The 21,275-nt window shown below is 58.2% G+C and overlaps 1 protein-coding gene across 17 annotated transcripts in view; it reads left to right on the top strand.

Annotated features, from left to right (window-relative positions):
• The window catches only part of NCOR2 (nuclear receptor corepressor 2), a 234,201-nt gene that overhangs the window by 140,180 nt on the left and 72,746 nt on the right, over positions 1 to 21,275 (top strand). For 10 of the 17 annotated variants that reach the window (XM_080560156.1, XM_080560157.1, XM_080560158.1 and 7 more), the window contains 6 exons: positions 3,196 to 3,262; positions 8,307 to 8,494; positions 9,666 to 9,762; positions 11,758 to 11,936; positions 14,714 to 14,768; positions 16,739 to 16,837. In XM_080560156.1, coding sequence (XP_080416282.1) covers positions 3,196 to 3,262; positions 8,307 to 8,494; positions 9,666 to 9,762; positions 11,758 to 11,936; positions 14,714 to 14,768; positions 16,739 to 16,837 — 685 coding nt within the window. The remainder of the gene's footprint in view (positions 1 to 3,195; positions 3,263 to 8,306; positions 8,495 to 9,665; positions 9,763 to 11,757; positions 11,937 to 14,713; positions 14,769 to 16,738; positions 16,838 to 21,275) is intronic. The other 7 variants (XM_080560150.1, XM_080560143.1, XM_080560154.1 and 4 more) reach the window with 3 other exon arrangements.

Here is a 21,275-nt window from a genome sequence, read left to right as displayed (position 1 = left end):
GGATTTGGAAGGATTCAGGCATCCGCTGAGGATGATGAAGGAAGGTTGGCACGTTGCAAGAACGACCTTTCCGACAGGCTGCTCCGCGCTGGTTGTGTCTGTGCGGGGCTACCAGCAGACAGCCTTTACCTTCCCTGGCTATGCCGCAGGAATTTTCTTTCCCTGTTCGATTCGCCCAGGGAGCACAGCGTGTGCTTCGGAGACATGTGGCCTGAATTAACCTCTCTGCAAATGGTTTCTAAGTAACAGCAGTACATGTAGCAAGATAAACTGTGAAGCCTATTTATATTTACCGAGATTTTATTAACCTTTGAGAGGATGACCTTATGCAAAAAAAAAAAAAAGAAAAAAAGAGATAAAGTGGCAAAAACATTTTGGGTACTTAGCAGGGGGTGGTTGTTGTTTTTAATCCTCTCGCTCCTTGGTTGTTTCAGCCTTGGCAGGGGTAAACATCCACTGGCGTTCAAGGCATTCCCCATTTTTACAGCTGCAGAGGCATTAAATCTTTGCCTGTATTAGCACTTTCAAGGTCAGCCATGATGCAAAACTCGAGGCAATGCATCGGCTGTGTAAGAGCTCCCGATTTTCTTCCCTTACTCTCCTGGCTGCTGCTGACTCTTGTGGTGGATCCAGCAGCGGTGTCAAAGTCCCACACTGCTCCTGGGTGTCCCCTGGGCTGGCACGCGAAGGGCAGGAATTGATTTGGCTGTGCTGGCCCTTCCAGGGCCATATCCTTCCCCAGCGACCCATCGCTGGGATTCCAGCTGAGCCCATGTCAGCCGACGTGCACCCATCTCAGCCCGGGGTCCTTCAGCTCATCTGGTTTGATAGCCATAGCGGAGTGAGTTAGTGACTCGAGCTTCAGCGTTGCTTCGTGGCTGCTTTGCTTGCGCTGGTGGGGCGCGGAGGAAAGGTGCGAGCAGTTTGCTGCTGGGTGGGTTTGTTCTGTTGTGCGCGGGCAGGATGTGCAGCATGGGGCTGCGCACCGCGGGGAGCGATGCTGGACTCTGTGCTGAGCAACAAGGGCTTTAAAAAGGGTGGGATTGCTTTAACAGACACAAAAACATGTAAAAGAGGACCACAAGCCAGGCACCGTTTAGTTTGCCTTTTGGTTACCAATTTTTTCACGCTTCGGGCTGTTTTAGTAAGCCAAAGTTGACAGGAGCCCAGGAGCGAGGCGCATCTCAGGAGACAGCCCAGGGCTGTGCCGAAGTTGCCGCTGTTAGCATCGCTCCAGCAGAGTTTCCATCAGAGTTGCAATAAACAAGCAAACAATGGGAATGTGTCTTTTGGGCACGGTCTCCTGTCGGAGCTTGTTCCCGCAGAACTAAAGCCTTGGAACGAAACCCACCAGCCGGGTCCCTGCAGAAGGGACGCCTGCCTGCCGTGGCACCGCGCAGCGCCGGAGCCGGAGGAGAAAGCTCGCCGGGCGCAGCGGGACACGGGTGCACAGAGGAGCTCCCGGTGTGCAGGGCAGGCAAGGAGCTGGCAAACGGGTGCTGCTGGGCTGACCTTGCCGGGGATGGATGCCCTGCAGCAGTCCTGGGCACGGCTTCCCATGGCGCTCCTCCTGCACGGGCAGCCAGAAGGGGCTGCAGCTCCGTGCCTCAGTTTCCCTAACTGTTTAGGGCGAGTGATCGCCGTTCGCCCAGAGCTGAGCAGCGAGGTTTAGCTCAGCCCCTCGCCTGCCAAGCCGCTCCGCGGCTCCTTGGAGGATGGTGCCACACAGACAGAGACAAAAGACGGTGGCATTGTGCGATGCAGCAGGGAGAAGAAGCCTTTGGCAGTGATATTTGTTAATATGCCTAATGAGGTGGCCTCTGATCTTCGCAGTGCAGCCTGGAACAACAGCGGGTCCTTTGTAAGCGTACCGTCAAAAAAGAGCAGAGGCAGAACGTGCCCCGTGTGAGGATTTATTAGCTTTTCCCCCCCTGATGATCAATGCCCCTTTGATTTCTGAAACGGAATGGAAGGACGAGGTTTGCTATCCAAGCCCTTGCTCAACAGGTCGTTGAGGCTACGTTTTAGGGATGTAGGGGGGAAGGAAGGTGGGTTTTTGTTCCCGGCCAGGGGATGTGGACGGGAGGGACCTGAGGGATCGGGGAGGGTGTGTCTTCGTTGTGCTAAATCCCGCAGAACGTGCCTGCGTGATGCTGCTAAGCTCCTGGTCAATAATTACACGCCGCAGCTCTGCCTCTAATCAGGAGGAAAGACTTCAGGAAACTCCTTTGTCCCCAGTCCCTACCTTTAACCTAGAGACTTTATTGCTGTGACTGGAACAGGAACAACTGAGAAGTTCAGCCCTCGGCTTCGTGCAGGCTCTCGGAGCTCCTGCAGCTTTTCCAGCACCTCGCAGCTTTGGTGGGTGTTTTCTCTTCTGCAAGATCGTTTCGTGCTTACTTGAAAAAGCAGAAAGAAGAAGAAACCGAGGAGGTGCCTGGGCAGACGCCGGCTCGGTTGTGGTCGTAGTGGCTGGTTTCTCTCTTGAGGTCACACTTCTGCAAGTGGCCGGACTTTCCTGGCTGGTTTGTTTGCAGCTTTGTTAGGCACGGCTCCAAGAAAGCAAGAGGTCAGGAGATATGCGCTGCGAGCACTGCCGCAATCCGGCCTCCCTGTCGGCACGTCGGTGCCCGGGGTGAATAACCCCGGTGTGTGCGTGCTGACAGCTCCCTCGCTGCCACCTCCGGGGGCCGGGGAGCCCCAAGGCGGCCCCTGCAGGTGGCATCGCTTCGCCGGTGCCCCGTTAGCCTTTGTAAGCTCGTGCACAGGAGGAAGCAGGAGGGAAGAGGTGTTGTCCTGAGGTCGAGGCAGGGAGAAGGCATCGCCCGCACATCCCAGCCTTCCTGCCTCTGCCCTGGGCGGCATGCGATGGCCACCGGGTGGTGGTGGGACTTGGTTCCGTGCTGAGCGCACAGTAACTGGTAGCAGAATTGGGGTTTTATGAGCCTAGCTCTCAACCTTGGTCCTGGTTTCACCAGCAGACGTGGTCGGTGTTCCTCGTGTTCGAGAGTTTGTTGATCTTTCCATAAGGCTGGCGCGAGGTCCCCAGATAGCCGCGCTCGCTGCTCTGACATTGGTTCGGCTCCAAGCGAAGGTGGAAGCAGCTTTGTGACCTCCTGCGTGAGCTGGGAGTGCAAGTCGTCGAATTTTAGCCCACTCGTTAACCAGATCTCATCTTTTTTTTTCCTCTTACAGAAACCAGGCAATGCGGAAAAAGTTAATTTTGTACTTTAAGAGGAGAAATCATGCTCGCAAGCAGTGGGTAAGTGATTCCCGCGTACCCTATTTTATGAGTATAAAGCAGCGTAATTCATTATGTCAGAAAGAAAAGGGATTTTCCCAGCAGGGACCTGCTGAGCGCTTTGCCCGCTGCATTGTCTTTTTCCTCGCCGTGGCATCTCTGATGCTAACAGCAACTCGGATGCAAAGGCGAGGTCCCCGGCCCTGCTGCGTGCAGCACCCCCCTCCGCGAGCACCCCGCACGGAGCACGCACACGGGGTTGGCTCCGTCACGGGGGAGCACACCGATCTCAGAGAGACTTCTCCTAGGGTAAATGGCTGTTTTGTGAGTGATTGAACCCCGAGAGATCCGTGAAAGAAGCTGACTCCGCTTCTGATAAACGATCTGGAGGCCGAGCTGCCTCTTTGCAGCTGGTCACCGAGCGGTGTTTTAGGGACGTGTGGTTCAGAACAAAACCAGGCCCCGGCCAGGTCATTTCGGGACAGCCTTGCCTGCAAGGTCGCTTCCAGCATCCTTCCAGGAGGGGAGTTCCGGCTGCGTCAGGGGGAAGGTGGGTGTTGGTAGGAGACTTCAGAGCGCGGTTCCGGGGCCCTGGCAATTAGAGGAGAAAGTTCAAGCGGGATTTGTCGAATTGCTGCTTTCGGCGCTGCCGGTGGCCTGCTGTAGTAGCCAGCGGGAGCTGGAAGCCGAAACCAGCTGGCTGGCCGTGCTGCGCAGAGGAGGGGAAGTGCCAGAAGCAACCAACGACCCCGAGCGGGAAGCGCGAGGTGGATTTTGCGGTACCTCGCTGTTTACGAGCGCGGAGGGTGATTCAGCTCACCACAGAGGGCTTCGGGTTTCACCTGCAAGGTGCCAACACCCGTTCCTGGTGTGTGTCTGTGCTGGGTCGGACTCAGGTGCCAGCGTCATGGTCTGCAGTTGCAAATGTTGCAGGTCTGAGCAATTTCTTTGGTGCTGGTTTCTCCGGCACTGCTCGGGGGAGCTCTCCTGCCACAGCTGATGGCTTCCGCAGCAGTGGGAGGCGGATCGGCGTCCCCTTCCTCAGGGCAGAGATGGCAGAGCTTGCTGCGGCCTTACTGGAACCAGGAGGGAACCGAACGGGAGCCGTTTGCTGGGGGAACCGACCAGTTACTGCGCTAAAGCCAGACTGAGTCTGTCGTGAATATCAAGGAGCTGGGGGAAAAGGTTTAATTAGGCTGCAGGAGCACGGTTCCTGAAATACGGCCCGCAGTAAAGTCGCCTGTCATGCAAAATAGGTGAATTTCTGCCAGCCGGTTTATTCAGTGTCCTTGAAAGGGGATTTTTCAGTTTAGGGAAGCGTTTTGCCTATTCTACAAAACAGGCAACAGAAGGTTGCTGAATTTGCAGAGCGAACACATTTGCTGATTCTGTTTGCAGAATGGGTGTGCTTAGCTATTTTTCTGCCTGTTCTGTAGCAGGCCCTATTTTTAGCAAAGCCCATCGACGTGCCAGCCTTCCTTGCTGGCTCTTGCCCTTGCTGGTGCCTTGCCACCGCCCGGGGCCAGCTGGAGCAGGGGCTGAGCACACCCCTGGGTTCGGCCACGAGAGCCCCCCCGGAAGAGCCCGCGGGGATTCCTCCTGCTCCACCAGGGTCGGCACAGTAAAAGGCTTTGAATTGCTATCAAAGAGGTGACGCTGCAGAGAGAGCAGGGTAAAGGGAGCCCTTCTGGACGCAAAAGGTTTATCTCCGTCAAGCAGGGAAGCCAAACGGTGCGGCTAGTGTAGGACTGGAGCAGCTCCTCCTGCCACCCTCGCTCTTCTCCTCCCCACCGAGGAGCTGCTCCGCTCCCCGAGCCGCGAGAGCGTGGGCTGCAGGAGGGCTTGGGCTTGGCGCAGCCTGCAGGCTGCCTTCAGCTGCTACGGCAGCGTTACTACTCACCCGCTTTTAGATCAGCGTGTCAGGTCCGATTTGGCTCGCCACCGCTCGTGTGATGGAGAGGCTGGCGGGGAGGATGAGCCGGGAAGGGGAGGAGAGGGAGCACCGAGGCCAGAAGCCGGCGCAGGCGTTTCTTCAGGAGCGGACACGCTGGCTCGGGGCTGCTCGGAGGATGCTCGGAGAAGGACTAGATGCTCCTGCTCCCGAAGCGCCTGACCGGGAGCCTCTCCTGGTGCTCGAGCTGCGAAAACCTGGGGGCAGAGTGCTGTAAGGGGCCTCTGACCTTTGCGTTTGAAGGGTGGCAGAAGATCACGTGGAGCACAGATCCCAGCGGGACCGCAAAGCACCGGACAAGGATGGCCCAGCCCCACCCAGCTGTTCGGAGGGGGAAGATTTGGGGGTTTGGAGCACGGCACTCATGAGGCGGGGACGGCTCTCTGGGCTCCCACTGCTGGGTGGGAAGGGGCTTTCGGAAAGCAGCTGCGGGCCAGAAGCTCTCAGCTGGCCTGTGCAGGAGCTGCGCGCGGGAGGTTTAGGTGTGGGGGCTTTGCGCCTGGAGAGGGGCTTTTTTTTCCTGGAGAGCTGCGCCCAGCGCCGCTGAGGAAATGTGTGACACTGGTGCTGCTCACGCCAGCTGTAAGCCCAAATAATAACAAATTGCATCAAGGAAGGGGAAAAAAGCCCTCCCTGAGCCCTTGTCCTGGGCGAACTCGGTGTCCTCAGGCTGTGTGGGGCCGGAGCAAGGCTGGCTCCCGGCCACCAGCTGCCTCCGGGCGCCCTGGCTCGGTAAACCCTGCAGGGTATTTTTATCCTCTTCCCAAACACGACGCTCTGAAAGCGAGAGGATGCAGCAGCGTTGCTGGCAGGGTGGGAGCTCTTGTTTGTCGTCGGGCCGAGACGGCATCGCTTCGGGAGGGGTGAAGACGCAGCAGCTGCGATTTCCCCGCGGTGCCGCGGTTCGGTCGCGTTACCTACAGCTCCTCGCTCGCGGCGTGAGTCCCCTTGGCAGCTTCCAGGGCGTTTTTATTTTTGCTCTCATTCCTCGCTTTCATCCTGCAGCCGTTTCCTTCGGCTCCCAATGGAGACGAGTGCCTCCTGTGCCTCCATCGGGGGCAGGACTGCCTCTGGCTGCGGGAATTAATTTATCTGAGGGGAGAGGGTTAGTGTGCATCACCCCGGGGTTTGGAGGTGCTTTGTCTGTCCTGGGTGCCCTGAGAACTGCCCCCAGGAGGTCGTAGGATCATGAGATGGGTCTGCTTGGGCCACGGCCAGGCCCAGGATGCCAGGACCAAGCCCGTAAGCCAGGATGGGAGCAGCACCAAGCTTCGGAGCTGCCGGTGCCCGGCGCCATAGCACAGCAGATCCACTTGGCTCAGTGTCACCCAGCTGCCTCCTGGGCTGAAATTGGGCGTTTCTGTCCTTTTGGTGGGTTTTATCTCACCCTGCTTTTTTTTTTTCTGGTTGCTAAGAGAGTGAGACGAGAGCAGGGTGCATCTGGGAAGTCCTGTGGCGCTGGACTTCCTTCCAGCCGTAGGATGGTGGCGGCGAGAGATGAGTTTATTTCTTTGAAATCTCGATTCGCCCCGTTGCTGCTGCGGTGACTAACGCACCGGCGGCTCCTGAAACCAGCCCGCGGACTCAGATCAGTAGCGCAGGCGGAGGGAGGCAACCTGGGGTTTGCCATTGATTATTTTGCAAAGCGCCATCTGCTTTCGCTTCCTGATTTGGGGCCTGCGAGGCCCTTGCTTCGCTCAGAACGAAACCTTAAAATCCCCTCTGGCTGCCCAGCTGCTCTCACGTGAGCACCCCTCGTGGCACGGGGCGGGGGCACGGCGCCGCAGGCACCTCAGGCGGTGGGTGCCCTGCTCCGGCACAAGGGCTGGCCGCAGCAAGGCAGGGCAAGGGCGGCTCGAGGCCGCCTCGGGTGGCGGTGCAGGAAGGCTCGCTTGTGTCGCAAACGGGATTTTAATGCTCTGGGTACCTGCCTGCTCCCAAAAACCCCCGGGGAGGAGCGCGGTTGCCACAATCGGGGTGGAGGAGCCGAGGGCACCGCGGCCGAGGGCTGGCTGCCACCGCGCCGTGCCGCTGGAGTGCCAGCGCCGGTGCGCGTGGGTGGAAGGGGTTGCCCGGTCTGCGCCGCCGTGGTGAACTTCTCCCGGCACGGCGAGCTGTGGCCAGGGGAGGCGGCGCCTCCTAAATGACAGTTCTGTGGCTGCCTGACGTCGGGGAGGTCGAGGCGGGTGCCCTCGGAGCCGCCACGGGTGTGCGCAGTGCGTGCACGGCCGCAGCCTCGGGCACACATCCTAGCCAGGAATCCCAGATATTTGGGATCCGTTTCTCGCCACCACCTTGCCCCCGCACTGCAGTCCCTTGGAGGTTCTTATCTGGCATCAGAGGTCTCCAACCCACCCAGAGGGTTTTGCTCTAAGTGTTTGGAAGCGGTGATGATGTGGAGGGCATCGTGCGAGCTCTGACGATAGTAACGATGACAGGGCCGTGCCGGGCACGTGCTGCATCCCGACAACGCTGCTAGTAATAACCTCAAACCACACACCAGCATCTGAGAGCTAATCCTTAGTGCCGTGAAATCGCGTTGTCCCACCGACTGCAGCAGGAGGGTTCTGTGCACCTTTAAAAGCATTTTCCTCCTAAAGCTCCAGCCCGTGAGGATGAGTCTGAGCGCAGCGCCTCTGGGAGCACAGCCCCCTGTGTGCCTGCGCCCAGTGCTTTGGGAACAACAAGCTGTGCTGTGCTCGAGCTCCCCATCCATCTGCTGAGGCGTGTGTGGAGCTCAGCTCCGTGGGCTCGGAGAGCGGCCCGTGGTGTAGCTGCCCAGGAGTTTCTCTGGGGCTCTGGCTGCTGAATCAAGCACGCAGGGTGTCGGAGGATGCTCAGCAGAAGGGGTGGCGGGTGAGCAAAGGCACGCCGGGCGACGGTCCTTGTTCTACCAAAGATGTCGGGCTTGGGAGGGGAAAGCCTGAGGGCACCCGCTGGGCTGCACTGCGAATCTGCCCCTGGGCTGGCCCCAGACCCCGGAGCGTGACCGTGTCCTGCTGGCCCGCATCTCTCCAAGCAGTGTGACTCACGCTCAGCCATCGAGGGAAGGGCTTTGGGGAGCTGCCCTCTCCAGGCACATCTCCTGACGTCCCTCTCGCTCTGCCCTTCCAGGAACAGAAGTTTTGCCAGCGCTATGACCAGCTGATGGAGGCCTGGGAAAAGAAAGTGGAGCGCATTGAAAATAACCCCCGGCGCCGTGCCAAGGAGAGCAAAGTGCGGGAATACTATGAGAAGCAATTCCCAGAGATCCGGAAGCAGCGGGAACTGCAAGAGCGCATGCAGAGGTTAGAGGAGAAGCGGTAGGAAGGGGCTGGGCCGGTATCGGACAGCCTTTCTCTTTTGTTTGTCGACGGGCGGTGGGAGGACGGGCTGGGATGGCTGTCAGTCCCATTTCTCCCCTTCTGGTCCCATAACTGTGGGGTGCACCGAGTGCAGGAGCCAGCAGGCAAGTCACCTGCTGCTTTTTCCCCAGGGCGGCTCCGCGCAGCTCCAGCAGGAGGAAAAATGTCAGGAATGCGGCTGCCCGCTCCCCTGGCTGCTGATTTCCCGTCTGGCTGCAGCAGAGCGCAGAGGCAGCTCCCTTTTCTGGCCACCTGACTGGGATGGCACTAATTAGTTCCTCATTGCTAAGCCCAAATGACAATGTACGAGGCTTGCAGATGGATTTGGTCATGTCAGGGATTTAAAACGTGCTTGTGCTTCGATGGGAGCGTGGGCAGGGGCAAGAAACATCTGCAGAGATTATAGGAACGACTGCAGACGATATGAAAGGAGCAGTGTCTCCCTGAAAGGGGTGTCCCTGTCTCTGCTGTCCCCCTCTCCATTTTCTCCTCCTCATTGAAAGCACAACTGAGGTCACGTTGGTTCCTGCCAGGAGGAGCTGCAGTTTTGTGATCCCCGCCCTCCTTGCCGAAAACTCCCCGTCCTTCCCACTGCAGCCCAGGGACACCTGCTGTGCGCAGAATCCAGCTGCTTGCGTCCGTCGCTGCCTGGTGCCCTGCAAACAGCTGGATGCGTGAACAGTTCCTAATCAGTGGCTTTATTTTTATCTTAAAGAGAAGGGGATAAGTGGTTCTGACAGTTGTTTTAAAATTGTACCTGCTTAATGAGAAAAGTTTGAGTTCCTTGGGACCTGTGGCTGTTACGTCTGGCGATCCAGGATGGGAAGTAGATGTTGATGGCTGACCTTGATTTCAGCGTTCCTGCAGGATTTGCAAACCAGACGCAGCGGCACAGCGCTGGTTGCTCAGTCCTAGCACTGGCACCTTTGTGCTATTGCTCTGGGGCGATGAAGTGGGCACGAGAAAATACGGTGGGAGGGCCTGGGTGGGTGTGAAACGTCCCGTTGTAGCGATGCAGGAGGTGGCTGTTGGCACAGGTGAGGAACGAGGGGCACGGGGTGCGTTTTGCAGCGCGGAGCACAGCACAAAGCAGAGCACCAGTTTCTGAATGTCCCTTGCCCTTTCCCAGCAGGGTAGGACAGAGGGGCAGCGGAGGGCTCTCCATGTCGGCTGCGCGCAGCGAACACGAGGTGTCAGAAATCATCGATGGGCTCTCGGAACAAGAGGTGAGGCCGGCTCTTCCTTTCCCCTCCTCTTTACCTCTCACTCCGCTCTTGTCCAGGGAGACCAGGTGGAGTAGCACCAAGCCCCACGGTGAATTCAGATGCCAAATCCCATCAGCCCCAGGCCAGGCTGAGGGTGGGCGGGCTTCCCTGATAGCTGGTGGCCAGTAGGTAGGAGTTAGTGGTGTGTGACTGCCTCTTAGGGACGTCAGACCCCAAGCACCCCACAAACACCTTACTGCTGTTGGTTCTACCTGCAGGTGGAGGTAGGAAGCGAAGGGAGCCGGTGCCCTGGCTGACGGGCAGAGGGGTTTTTCTATTTCCTTGTGTTTTGAATGGGCTGTGCAGCCTGACACAGGGGAATCCTATGGAATGAATGGTTTGTACGTGAGCCAGTTGGCCCACATCTTCTGGGAGTGCTCCATTCATCTTGAAACATCCCCGTGACCTTGGCTTCGTTTGGATCTGGTTTCACAAGGGTTCCACTCACTTGGCACGGAGGCGAGCTGCAGTGAATGGCTTCGCGCTTGGGAGGGGAGAGCAGCCATTGCCCAGCAATAGCTGAGATGTTTGCTGCCTGCGCACGGCGCTGGGCTGCAGGCAGCTTGCTGTTAGCAAGTGAAGGCAACCACGTGGAGGGCGCGGGGCTGAGGAGCAGAGGGAGGTGTCACGCTGTAGTGGAGGTGGCCAAGGGGGGTGTTGCGTGGCTGCCTTTGGCCTCCCGCACAGCGCATGCTGCTACATTCCACTCTGGCCTTCTGCTAAGCCCAGAGGCTCCGCTTTGCTTTGCTCAGAGGAGGCTTTGAGAGCCTCCGTCAGGCTCCAGCCCTTCCCGGGACTGAGGGAAGCCAGGAGGCTGGAGCCGGGGGGCAGCTTGCTGGGAGTTCTGCAAGGAACCGGCGTCTAGCTGTGAATTAACGTAACTGCAGTTGGGACCTGGCCTTCCCGGGTCAACGGCTGGGATTTATGTCACCGGTGCCATCCCGGGCGGCAGGGAGGGCTCAGGGTTACGGTGCTGAGAGCAAACAGAAGAGGGTGACGAGAGTGTCCCTTCGTCCCCACATGGGGGATTTGTGCTGAAGGACCACGGGCAGCCCAGCTGGAGGGGCAGGGCCAGCGTTCAGGCAGGGGACAGCACAAGTGAGACGTCATTTGGCCACCGTGTTGGGAATGGCTGAGGAAACCGGTGCGCCCAGTCTGTGCTGGCCTGGCCTGCAGCCTGGGCTCTGGATGGGCTTAGTGCTTGGGCTGGATGCAGCACGGGTGTCAGGTTGTGTCCCAGGGCGTGCTGCTAGCAGGAAAGAAAGGAATCGCAGCCCCGTCACAGCGACATCCGATCTGCTCACGTGGCTGAGGGAAGTGGCCGGGTGGTAGGAGAGCAGCTGCACAGCTGGCAGGAGAGGGGAGCGAGCTCACGAGGGACCGATGCTGTCAGAGACGGGAACCTGGCCCCCGGGAGCAACCCAGAGCACGTGGAAACGAAGCTTTGGGGGTCTGGGGTAGCTCAGAGACACTTCAGGTTGAACGGAGGGAGGAAAGGCAGAGACTGTGCTGGGAGGCATCCTGTGGGGCTTCCTGTGGGTCAGAAAAGGTCTCCCTCTGCGCACCCTTCAGAAGGCTTTGCAGAGCTGACCCTCTGACCGGGCAGCTCAGAGGGGACTGAACCTCCACGTGGCCGTGGCTGTGGTGTCTGGTCCCTGTGCCACTGCTGCTTTGACTTGTCTCTCGTTGCGGATAGGAGCTGTTTTCCCTAAGTCAGGCATTTCCACCCCGTATCTTAAAGCCTTTTATTTCAAAAAGAAAGATTAATTGCTTCCTGGCTGATGGCAATAGCCTCTTTCAGCGTTTAATTTACAATTACTCCAGCACTAAAGCTGCCTAGTGCTTGCTTTTCAGTTCTCCTGTTCCTCCGCCTGTCCTTCCCCCTCGAACATCTGTCCCCTGCGGTCCCCGCGGGCCCGCGGTGCTGACCGGCTGTTCTCTCTGCTTTCCCCCAAGAACCTGGAGAAGCAGATGCGCCAGCTCGCCGTCATCCCGCCCATGCTCTATGACGCCGACCAGCAGCGCATGAAATTCATCAACATGAACGGCCTCATGGACGACCCCATGAAGGTCTACAAGGACCGGCAGGTGATGAACATGTGGAGCGAACAGGAGAAGGAGACCTTCCGCGAAAAGTGAGTGCAGCCCGCGGACGTCTCTGGGTAGCCCTTGGGAACTGCGGGATGTGACCTGCCTGCTGCCTTTGGCCACGGCCCCAGCCTGCTGAGGCAGCGGGTGGTGGTTGCAGGGAGCAGCCCCAGCACAGGCGCCCTGGGTGAGTTCCCTGAGGACTTGTCTCACACCCGGGACCCGGTGTGAAGACAGAAGCTCGTGCTGTGGTGCAGCCTCTGTCGCTGTGTTCGCCTTGGACCTGGGGGCAGGGTGATGCAGGTGGACAGAAACCTATCTGTCAGGCCTTCGCATACGTTTGGTGTGTTTGTGCCCTTGTGATTTCGCTCTGCCTGCTCCCTTGCAGAGATGTGGGAAGCTGCCGCTCCCAGCAGGGAGAAGGCTCAAAGTTTTTCTGTTTTCACTCCCCCTGTTGTATCAGCCAGTTCAGGTTCAGAGCCAGTGAAACTCAGAGATGCGTGCAGCGTGATATTTTTGGATTACCTGCATGTCCGGGGGGATTCTCGGGGCTGCCAACATCAAACAAAGCCATGCAGCCCACTCAGGTTACAGCCTCCATCCGGTGCTTTCCCTCAGCACCGTCCCGCTGCCTGTAGGATTTGCCACCAGCTGCTGTTTCCATGGCTGCATTCCCACACCAGACAGCAAACTCTGTCTGCATTGTTTTCTCCTGTTTGCAAGCAGTGCTTGAGAACAGCTTGGCTCGAACGACTGGGATCGCTTTGGGGATTTCTGATCCCAGGGTACCGCTGCGCTGCCAGCCGAGCGTGGGTCCCAGCTCAGCCTCCCGTCCAGCCTCCCCCTCACCTCGTACCCCAGTGGGGACCCCGGTGCTGGTCGCACAGTGGACCGGAGTGTACTGGGTGCCCCCGGTGTGCCATGGGTGTCCTTAAAAACCGAGCTGGAGTTCAGCCTGCAGCAGGCTGAGCTCTGCAGGACGCACGGAGCAGGCACTTCCCCGGGAGGTTGCAGCGTGTTAGGTGTGGCGGGGAGGCTGCGTGTTTGGGCACAGCTCCGATCACGAGGTGGTGGTGGCCATTAGGTGTGTAATTTAGATGATCCACGGCACCCAGCAAGAGCCCAGGAAGCCACCCAGGTGAACGAGGGGAGCGCTGACACCGAAAGCCACCCTGTGCCAGAAAGTCTCCTTCCCTTCCCTTCCCCTGCCCGCGACAGCCCCTGCTTGCAGCCGAAATAAGTCATTGTCGGGACGGACCAAAAATGAACAAAACAAGGAAAACAGCTCCAAGCCTATTGTAGAGGAGAACCCTCATTGCTAATTAGCCTTAAAATGTGACACTCCAAACAGCAAGGCTTGCACGCAAATGACGCAAAGGCTAATTACTCGCTCTTTAATGGAGGGGCCATGCCTGGCTAATGGGGCTGGAAGGATCCACACCCAGCTCTTGCGTCCTGCTGTGCACGGTGGTTTCTGTGTCATCGCTGTGGGTGATGCGGAGCTCAAGGCATGAATACAGAAGGGTTTTGGGGCTCTCACAAAACTCAGTTGTGGAGACTGGTACGTAGGAGCTGTAAGCAAGGCCCAAGGAGGGCTGCCCCGGTGCCCTCCCCAATCCCAGTGCGCGGAGAGCTGAGCTACCTTGGGTGCTGCAGTGCTGGCCTGGGTTTTTGAGGTGAACGTGGGCTGTGCTCTCTGTGATGGTGGCTCAGAGGCAGCATCCTCAGCCTGTGAAAGCCTAGCGCGGCCTTTTGTTCAGCCCTGGTCACAGGGGCTCTCAGAAAAAGCAGCTAGGCATTGCAAGGCCTGCAAGCTCCAGCTCTGAACCCATTTTAGCCATCAAACCATGGGGAAGATTCTGGCCTGATTTGCTGCTGGGCAGCATTTCAGATCTTCTTGTAAGCACGTCAGTGGCCTGATCCCAGGCGGACCGTGGTTTTCCAGAAGAGCAGCAGCAGTGGCTGTGGGACCCCTTAACCCAGCCCAGCCCAGAGGCCCCATGGTGTTGGACACTGTGAGAGCGCAGCTTCCTTCCCTCATCACGGGGACACAGCCTGGCCTGGCAAAAAACCACAGGATTGCCCTCCGAGTTGCCCTCTGATCTGTGTTATTGTCATGGGTAACGTGGCCATGAAAACCCCATCCCCTGATCGGCCCCTGGTTTGTGCCACACACAGCACGACACGTAGGATCTGTGGGGTGATCCCGCTCTGTCTGAGCAGCCCAGGTCTTTTTTTTTCTTTTTCCTAGCATTTCTGGTTTCTTCTTTTTCATCCACATACTTATTTAGTCACATGTCTTGGGGGATCTCCCATGGGTGTCTGTGTTATATTTGGATAAGTTTTGCCCTTCAAAACACTTGATGAAAGAAAGGCTGCAGCTGGACGTGGGACAGAGTCTGGAGTCCCTGTTAAGAATCCCGCTCCCATGGCTGTCCTCCACGCTCCCACGTCCCCCCCACTCTTCATTGTCACCCACAAAAGCCTCGCGCTGGCTGCTGCAGAGATTAGGTCCCCCTGCTACGGTGAGCAGGCTCTTGCAGCACCCCCCAAAGCAGATGGGGAGATGGGGCCCTGCATCAGGAAGGGTGCTGGTGTGGGGGTGACTGCCTGCTGGAGCCCCAGCTCCATTGGGCTAAACTTCAAGTTCCCATCTTTCTGGGAAGCTGAGCAGCAGGCAAATATTTTCTTAAACCTGCAGGTCCCCCACGGAGCTGGTCTCGCTGCTCCAGGCGCACAGGGCAAGGCCGCCCATGGGCAGGGGGTCGGGACTGGCGCTCATCTAAGTAACCCTAGGACTAACCCTGTCCCTCTGCTCCTGCAGGTTCATGCAGCACCCGAAGAACTTCGGCCTTATCGCCTCCTTTCTGGACAGGAAGGTAAGCCTCTCTGCGCGGCTTTAACCTTCTTCACACTGCCTCTTCTCAATCATCACACCTCCTTCGGTGCTGGAGCAGGCAGCGGAGATCCTTGGCCCCTCGGTGGCGGTGGCTCAGGGCCCTGGGGGTCCCCTCCTCGCCCCGGGGAGGGATCCCGAGGGCGGGGAGAGTCCCAGTTCACCCAGCACTTCGGACTGGCGTTGTGTCCGCCTGTGGTGTTTAGGAATGGTTTGAGGGCGGGAGGGCCTGAACTTTCCCAAGGCTCTGCGTTGTGCTGCTCGGACTCTTCCTTTTTGCTGTTAATTGGGCTGATGGAAGAAAGGTTTGGAAAAGATCTGAAGGAGGAGCACGGCTCTGCTCCTGTTCTGAGCGAGGCCAGGTACCTGCTCTAGGACAGGCCATACGGGCAAATCCTGGACAGACCCAGCCTGGAAGGACAGATGGGCCAGGCGCTCTCCTGAGCAAGCAGCCCTTGTCTTCCCTGGGTCTTGGGGTCACTCGTGTCCTTGGCCCATCTCACGCCGTGTTTCATCCTCCCAGCATCTGCTGGGTTGGGGGGGGAGCCCTCTGCTTTCAGGGGCTGGGCCCAGTGGCCTGCGAGGTCCTTTCCAGCTTAAACTGCTCTCTGATCCTGCACGAATCAGGCTGGGCAGATCATTTGTAAGAGCTCAACTTCCCTGTCCAAAGCAGCAAGCAAGCCGTGCGGCAGCAGCAACCTTCTGTTGCCATTCATGCTGTAAGACACCAGGCTCTTTTCAGCCTCTCTCCCTTGTTAAAGCCGAAAGTGGTGGGACTTGGATTATGCTCACAATCCAGTCTGTGTTCCAAGCTGTAAAATGTCTTCTAATTTTATTTGTACTCGTTTGTAAATCAGGCTGTAATTATGATACAGAACACATCCATTATCCCGTTGGAGAGAGATGCAAAGTATGGCTCAATGTAATGAATTAATAGATTTTTAAATTGCATTAAAAAAAAAAATAGTGATCTTAGCCCTTGGAACAGATGACTGTAAGTTTTTGTGTTTGTGTGTGTGTGTGTGTGTGTGTGTGTAATCAGGGCTAGATTAGAAAGAGATCCAATTAACGCTTTAAAAGTTACAATCTGTTGTTGCACATGGTTCCACTCTTTGTATGGGGATGGGGAAAGTGCAGCCTGGACCTCTCCTACAGGGGCGGGCTGGGAGCGCTCGGCAGCACCCCGTGCCCGGGCATTTGCAGGTTGCGGGGTCTGTGGGGTTATTTCTGTTCGTACACCCGCCGAGCCCCGCTGTGAAGGTACAGTTCGGGTGCCCACGTCGGTAGGGGAAGGAATTGGCGCAGGAATTTTGTCCAGCTCCGTGCCGCTGACCAGGAGCAGAGCCGCGTCCCAGCCGCTTGTTTCCCGACGCAGGACCCGAGCCGGCCGTGGGACCCGGGGCTCGGCTGGCAGCTCGGGAGCATGGGGGCGTCCGCGAGGAAGCCGGGCGCGCTCCAGCCAGCGAGCTCGGTGGCTGGAAGTAATGCTGGCTGACAGCCGCGTGGCAGGTTGTGCGGGGCATAACCACAACAGAGGGTGACAGGCAGCTCTCCTTGTTCTGCTTTTAGTTGCCACAGTCATCTGGGGTCAGCCCTGCCCCCTGCCCCGGGCTGGCCCCGCGCTCTGCTTCGCACACAGGGTGCTCATTGTTCTGCATCCCCATCTCCGAGCCGGCACGCTTGTGGGAAGGGCCCCGCTTTGTCACTGGGAAGTGCCCTTTTTTACCAGGGCGATGTGCTTCGTCCCCCTCTTCCAGCGGGCAGAGCCCACAGCAGCATCCCGAAAGGGCTTCCCTGGGGACCTAGAGGGAAGCCTGCTGTGGCTGCAGAGCCTCCGGGGTGGCAGGGGGTCCGGCAGCTGCAGGGTCTGAACGCTGCCTCTCCTGAAGGTCTGCGCCCCCGCAGTGCGAGGGGCCAGGTCCTTCTGCGCCCTGACTCCCCGTGTCGTTGCAGACGGTGGCGGACTGCGTCCTGTATTACTACCTGACCAAGAAGAATGAGAATTACAAGAACCTCGTGAGAAGGAATTACCGGCGGCGGGGCAAGAGCCAGGTAAGAGCCCGAGGGAAAAGCGCACAGAAACGTTATCTCTGCTGCAGCTTCTTGGTGGCACTTTATGGCTGAGCACCCCCACCCCGCCCCGTAAATGGTTACAGGCTGCGGCGGGGCCGTGATTTTGCTCTGTGTAAGCTTTTCAGAACATGCTGTTTTCTGTTGGTTGATGTCTGTCCGTCCCCATGCCAAGGTCACGGTAGCTTTAAAAAGCAAACCCTTGAAAAAAGGGCCTGGAGCGAATGCAGAAAACCTGGCCACGCGTCAGGAGTCACCCGGGGTGGCCTGTGCAGCCTGCCCGGAGGAGATGTCGGTCCTGCCTGAGACCCGAGCTGTTTCCCTCTGCCCTCCACAGCTGGCGTGCCAGCGGGACGGTGCTGGGCTGGGTGCTGGGCAGGGGTGCTCCTACCTGGCAGGGACTGCCCGAGGCTCTTGTACCTGCGTTGGGATGGGAGGGGAATGGCTTCGGTGACTTCTGGCCACTGAGCAGGGGTCCGTAAAGCCTTCTGAAATGCCTGAGGGTGTCTGACATCCCTTGGGGGCTGGCAGGTTTGGTGCTGAAGCTAGAGGAGACCCTTAACACATTTGGCATGCCAGCTGAGGGCCTGGCGGGTCCCTCAGATACAACACGAGGTGCCTGGGGGTAGGTGATGGATCAACCCGTGGAGTTATGTGGCCTAGATGTGAAACGAGACGTGACCTTGGCAGTGTTGCTGCTGATACCAAAGTGCCAAGATAAGTGCTAAGAGCAGGAACCCTGTCCCCGCAGATGCTTGCAGACAGAGGTGAGCCCCCAGGTTGGTGAAGTGAACAATGATCTATGGAGTGAGGAGAGTGAGGTGATGGCACAGGGAATCTCTCTGGAAAACATGGGGATAGGAATGGAAAAACTGGCCTGTCCCATACCACCGCTGACATCAGCAGCTCCTCGTGCTGCATGGCCATAAAAAGCAGCACTTGGGTCTAGATGCTGATTGGGAGGCAGATAGGTAGCCTTGCTCCAATTTGATTTCTGCAGCATTAAGACATCAGAATAGTTCGCACATGACGAATGTCATGGACGGGGCCCAATTTTCCCTTCTTTTTTTCAGAGACATTAGAGATGGATAAAACCCTATTAGATTATCCAGTCCCTCTCCCAGCAAACACAGGGTGGTTCCCTCCAGTACATTTTTATAGTGTTTACCATGGTCTGTTTTGTTAGATCACAGCAACTAGAACATGAGGCCACATTTGTTTCTTGTTAGCAGTGGAGACATTTAGCACAGCTCATTCTGGCTTCGATGTTAAGTTGAGCAAGTAACAAGTGTGGAGGGAGAGAGGCAATCTGCCGCCCTGCTCTGCACGAGCCCTGCGGCCACGGACCCGCCGGTCCTGCGCTCAGCAGGTACTGCTTGTATTTTGCCTTTTAGAAGAACCAGAAGTAGCCCTGGCCGCAGAATTTCCTGGGATGCTTCCCCTTGCTTGTGAGTCTGGTCCAACGGGGGCGGTGGAGGTCGTGGGCTGCCATTTGGAGCCTCGTTGAGGGGCCGGCCTGTGGAAACGGGGACTTGCTGCATCAGCCGTAATAGAAGGCAGGCCTGCTTTAGGAATTAGGGGACAGAAATATTTGTAAATCATTAAGAGGCAGCAACTGCTGGGCCCCGAGGTGAGCTGACTGCAGTGTTGGTGGTGCAGAGCTCGACCAGAACGTCGCTGCTTTTGAAGGAAAAGTCACCCTGCACCTCAGCCTCGTGTCCCCTCCCGGCCTTCCTGTCGGGTCCCTCCTCACCGTGCCACTTCAGCCGTTCGTGGGGCTGTCTGCTGAGCTGGACGGCGAGGACCTAATCCCAGCTAAAAAATAATTCCCTTGTTTCCCGGATTATCATTAACCCCATGCACCTCACCCTGCTGCCCGCGTGGCCTCCTGAAGAGCCGGGGCTGCGCGCTGAGGGACGGTGCGGGGAGCGGGGACGCTGGGCTGATGGTGACCGGAGAAGGGCAGCAGGGCTCGGGACTGCAAGGGGGGACAGCACGGGGACAGGCAACCCGTAAAAGGGACAAGGAGGGCTTGGGGCTGCTGGACACCTGCGGCACTGGGAGGCTTCGTGCCTTGCTCCCAGCGCTGCACGTGCTCTGGGCTCTGACGTGGTCGGTCCTGCTGGTGAGGGTTAAAGCGGCTAAACGCCAGCGGTGGGATTTCGTGGATTTAGTGCAGGGGAGGGAGATGTGCGCTTTGCCGGGTGAGAGGAGCGGCTGAGGTCCGACACAGAGTGCCTCTGGAGTGGCCCTGCTCTGTCGTCTCGCTCCTTTTCTCACGGAGAGCTTGGTGGTCTTATTTGCTGTTGGAGGCTGCGGGGAGCTTGAGCGAAAAGCGGGGATAATTGCAAGTAGAAATAAAGCTACTCTGGTGTCAGGATTATCATTGTGGCCTACTTATTAAAAGTACATTAAAAAACAAGGATCCCATTGCTCCCTGGCTGATGGTCCCCTGGCAAAGGATATTCCTCATAAAGCCGCTACTTATTGCTCAAATTCTCCTGCCAAGAGCGGGGACTTCACATGATTCTGCTTCCAGTTTGTCATAAAAACAAGCAGGCTCCCGGTCCAAGGCGCGGCGCATGCTCCCGGCGCTGCCTCCCCTTGGGCGAATGAATGAAAGGCGCACGCATCCGAGGCATCGTTATGCACAGCGCTCAGGCTGCCGAGCTGAGGATCCTTTCTAAAATAATCCTCCGCATTCGGGTAGGAAAAATGTCATTTAACCCCGAAAGGAGGGAATCAGTGCTAAAAGTAATCGCTTCCAAGCGTGTAATTTCTCATTGAAGGGGGGGGAAAAAAAAAAAGTTTGAGTCATGGTAAAAACGATCTGATCCAATCCTCAGTGTGCAGTAATGAGCATAAATTTGCATGATCGTGTAACGAAAGCTGCGCAGCGCTACCCCTTGTGTTGGATGTGTTTCCTGGGGGGGCTGTGGCAGTCGCTCCTTAGGGTATTTCAGAGAGCATCTCCTGGTTAACGCCCCTAATCCTGTGCAGGGAGCGGGGCACCGAAACTCAGCAGCTATCACCATGTGCCGCGCTGCTCGGGCAAGCCGTTCAGCCCGGCCGCAGTAGCACAGCATCGTGCCGAACCCGAGCTGGAAGAAGTGTGTCTGTTTCACCGCAGTGATCCCGTGCGGGGCTTTCATTCCGGAATAAATCCATGCCGAGCTTCGGAGCAGCGCGCCTGCGTGATGGAGCAGGACGCGGCGGTCGCGTTCCCCGCGCGGTGCTGGTGGGTTCCCGGGGCTGAAGCCACCCGTCCCTGCGCGGTGCCGGGGGTGACTCGGGGCCGGGTGAAGTCATGCACGGCGGCGGGAGGACGCGGGCCCTGGCAGCCCCGCGGGACGTGCCGGCAGACAGCGCTCACATATTCCACGGCGAGCGGGACGTCACCCGGCCGGTAACGCTGACGCTTTCGAGGATTCGCCCGGCGGTGCTTCTGGAGCAGGATCCCACCCGAGGGGCCGGACCCCCACGCAGCCCCCCGGCTCCACCAGCAGCACGGCGGCTCCTGTGCCCCACTGCGTGAGCGGCCGGGCAGCAACGCGCTCCCCTGCCGGGGCTGACAGCTTTCCCAGCCCTCCCCCCCCGCCCCCCTTCTTCCGTGCCCCCTGCCAAAAGCCAAATCGAATTATCTGTACCGACGGCTGGCCCGCCCTCCCCCAAACGCAAACCGTTCCCGTCCCCACACGCTGGTGAGGATAAACAGCCCGAGCCCGGGTTTTTATAAACAAGCCCTTCAGTTTTTTAGCGTCAACACGGTGCGTGGCGGCGCGGCTCGCCGTGCTGGCAGAGGCTCAGCCTGCCAGGCGGGCGCTCGGGGCCTCAGCGCGGCTCCGCAGGATGCGGCCCTGGGGCCCTGCACTGCAGACGGGGCTCGTCCTGCTGCCTCCTCCTCTCCCTGTGCCAGGAGCAGGTCCGGAGCTCAGCGAAATGCCTCACAGGCTGTAAATTGCGCTCGGACCCTTGCTCCGTTAACTGCACTGGCTAACGAGTCGACTGATGGGTATTTATTTCTGGGAAGCATTCGATTTCCATCAGTCCGGGGAGCAGCTCCGTGTTAACGCCAACGGCTTTGACAAGTTCTCTTTCAGACCCGCGGAGATATTTGTCATAAAATGCTGCTTTAATGACGCAGCGCATCGCACAGAGCCGTGCCTGGATGCGACCAGTAAACTTCGCTGCCACAAATACCGATAAATTATCCTGCGGGCGTCTAAGTGTGGGCCGGCTCCAGCACTGCCTGTGAGCGGCACCGGGATGATCGGAGCAGCAGCAGGGCTGTGGGCTTGTGGCCGCAGCGTGCCCCGTAAAAGAGCAGCGTGTAGGGCTGGGATTTCGGTGCTGGGGTATGGTTTCACACCGTGCTGCTGGGACGCCGCGGTGAGGCTGCACAGCCCCGTTCTCTGCCCCA

The sequence above is a fragment of the Anser brachyrhynchus genome (assembly GCF_964034855.1).
Source record: "Anser brachyrhynchus genome assembly, chromosome: 17".
In the NCBI taxonomy this organism is placed as follows: domain Eukaryota; kingdom Metazoa; phylum Chordata; class Aves; order Anseriformes; family Anatidae; genus Anser; species Anser brachyrhynchus.
Note: the sequence above shows the minus strand (reverse complement) of the source record. Positions and strands in the feature narration are given on the sequence as shown.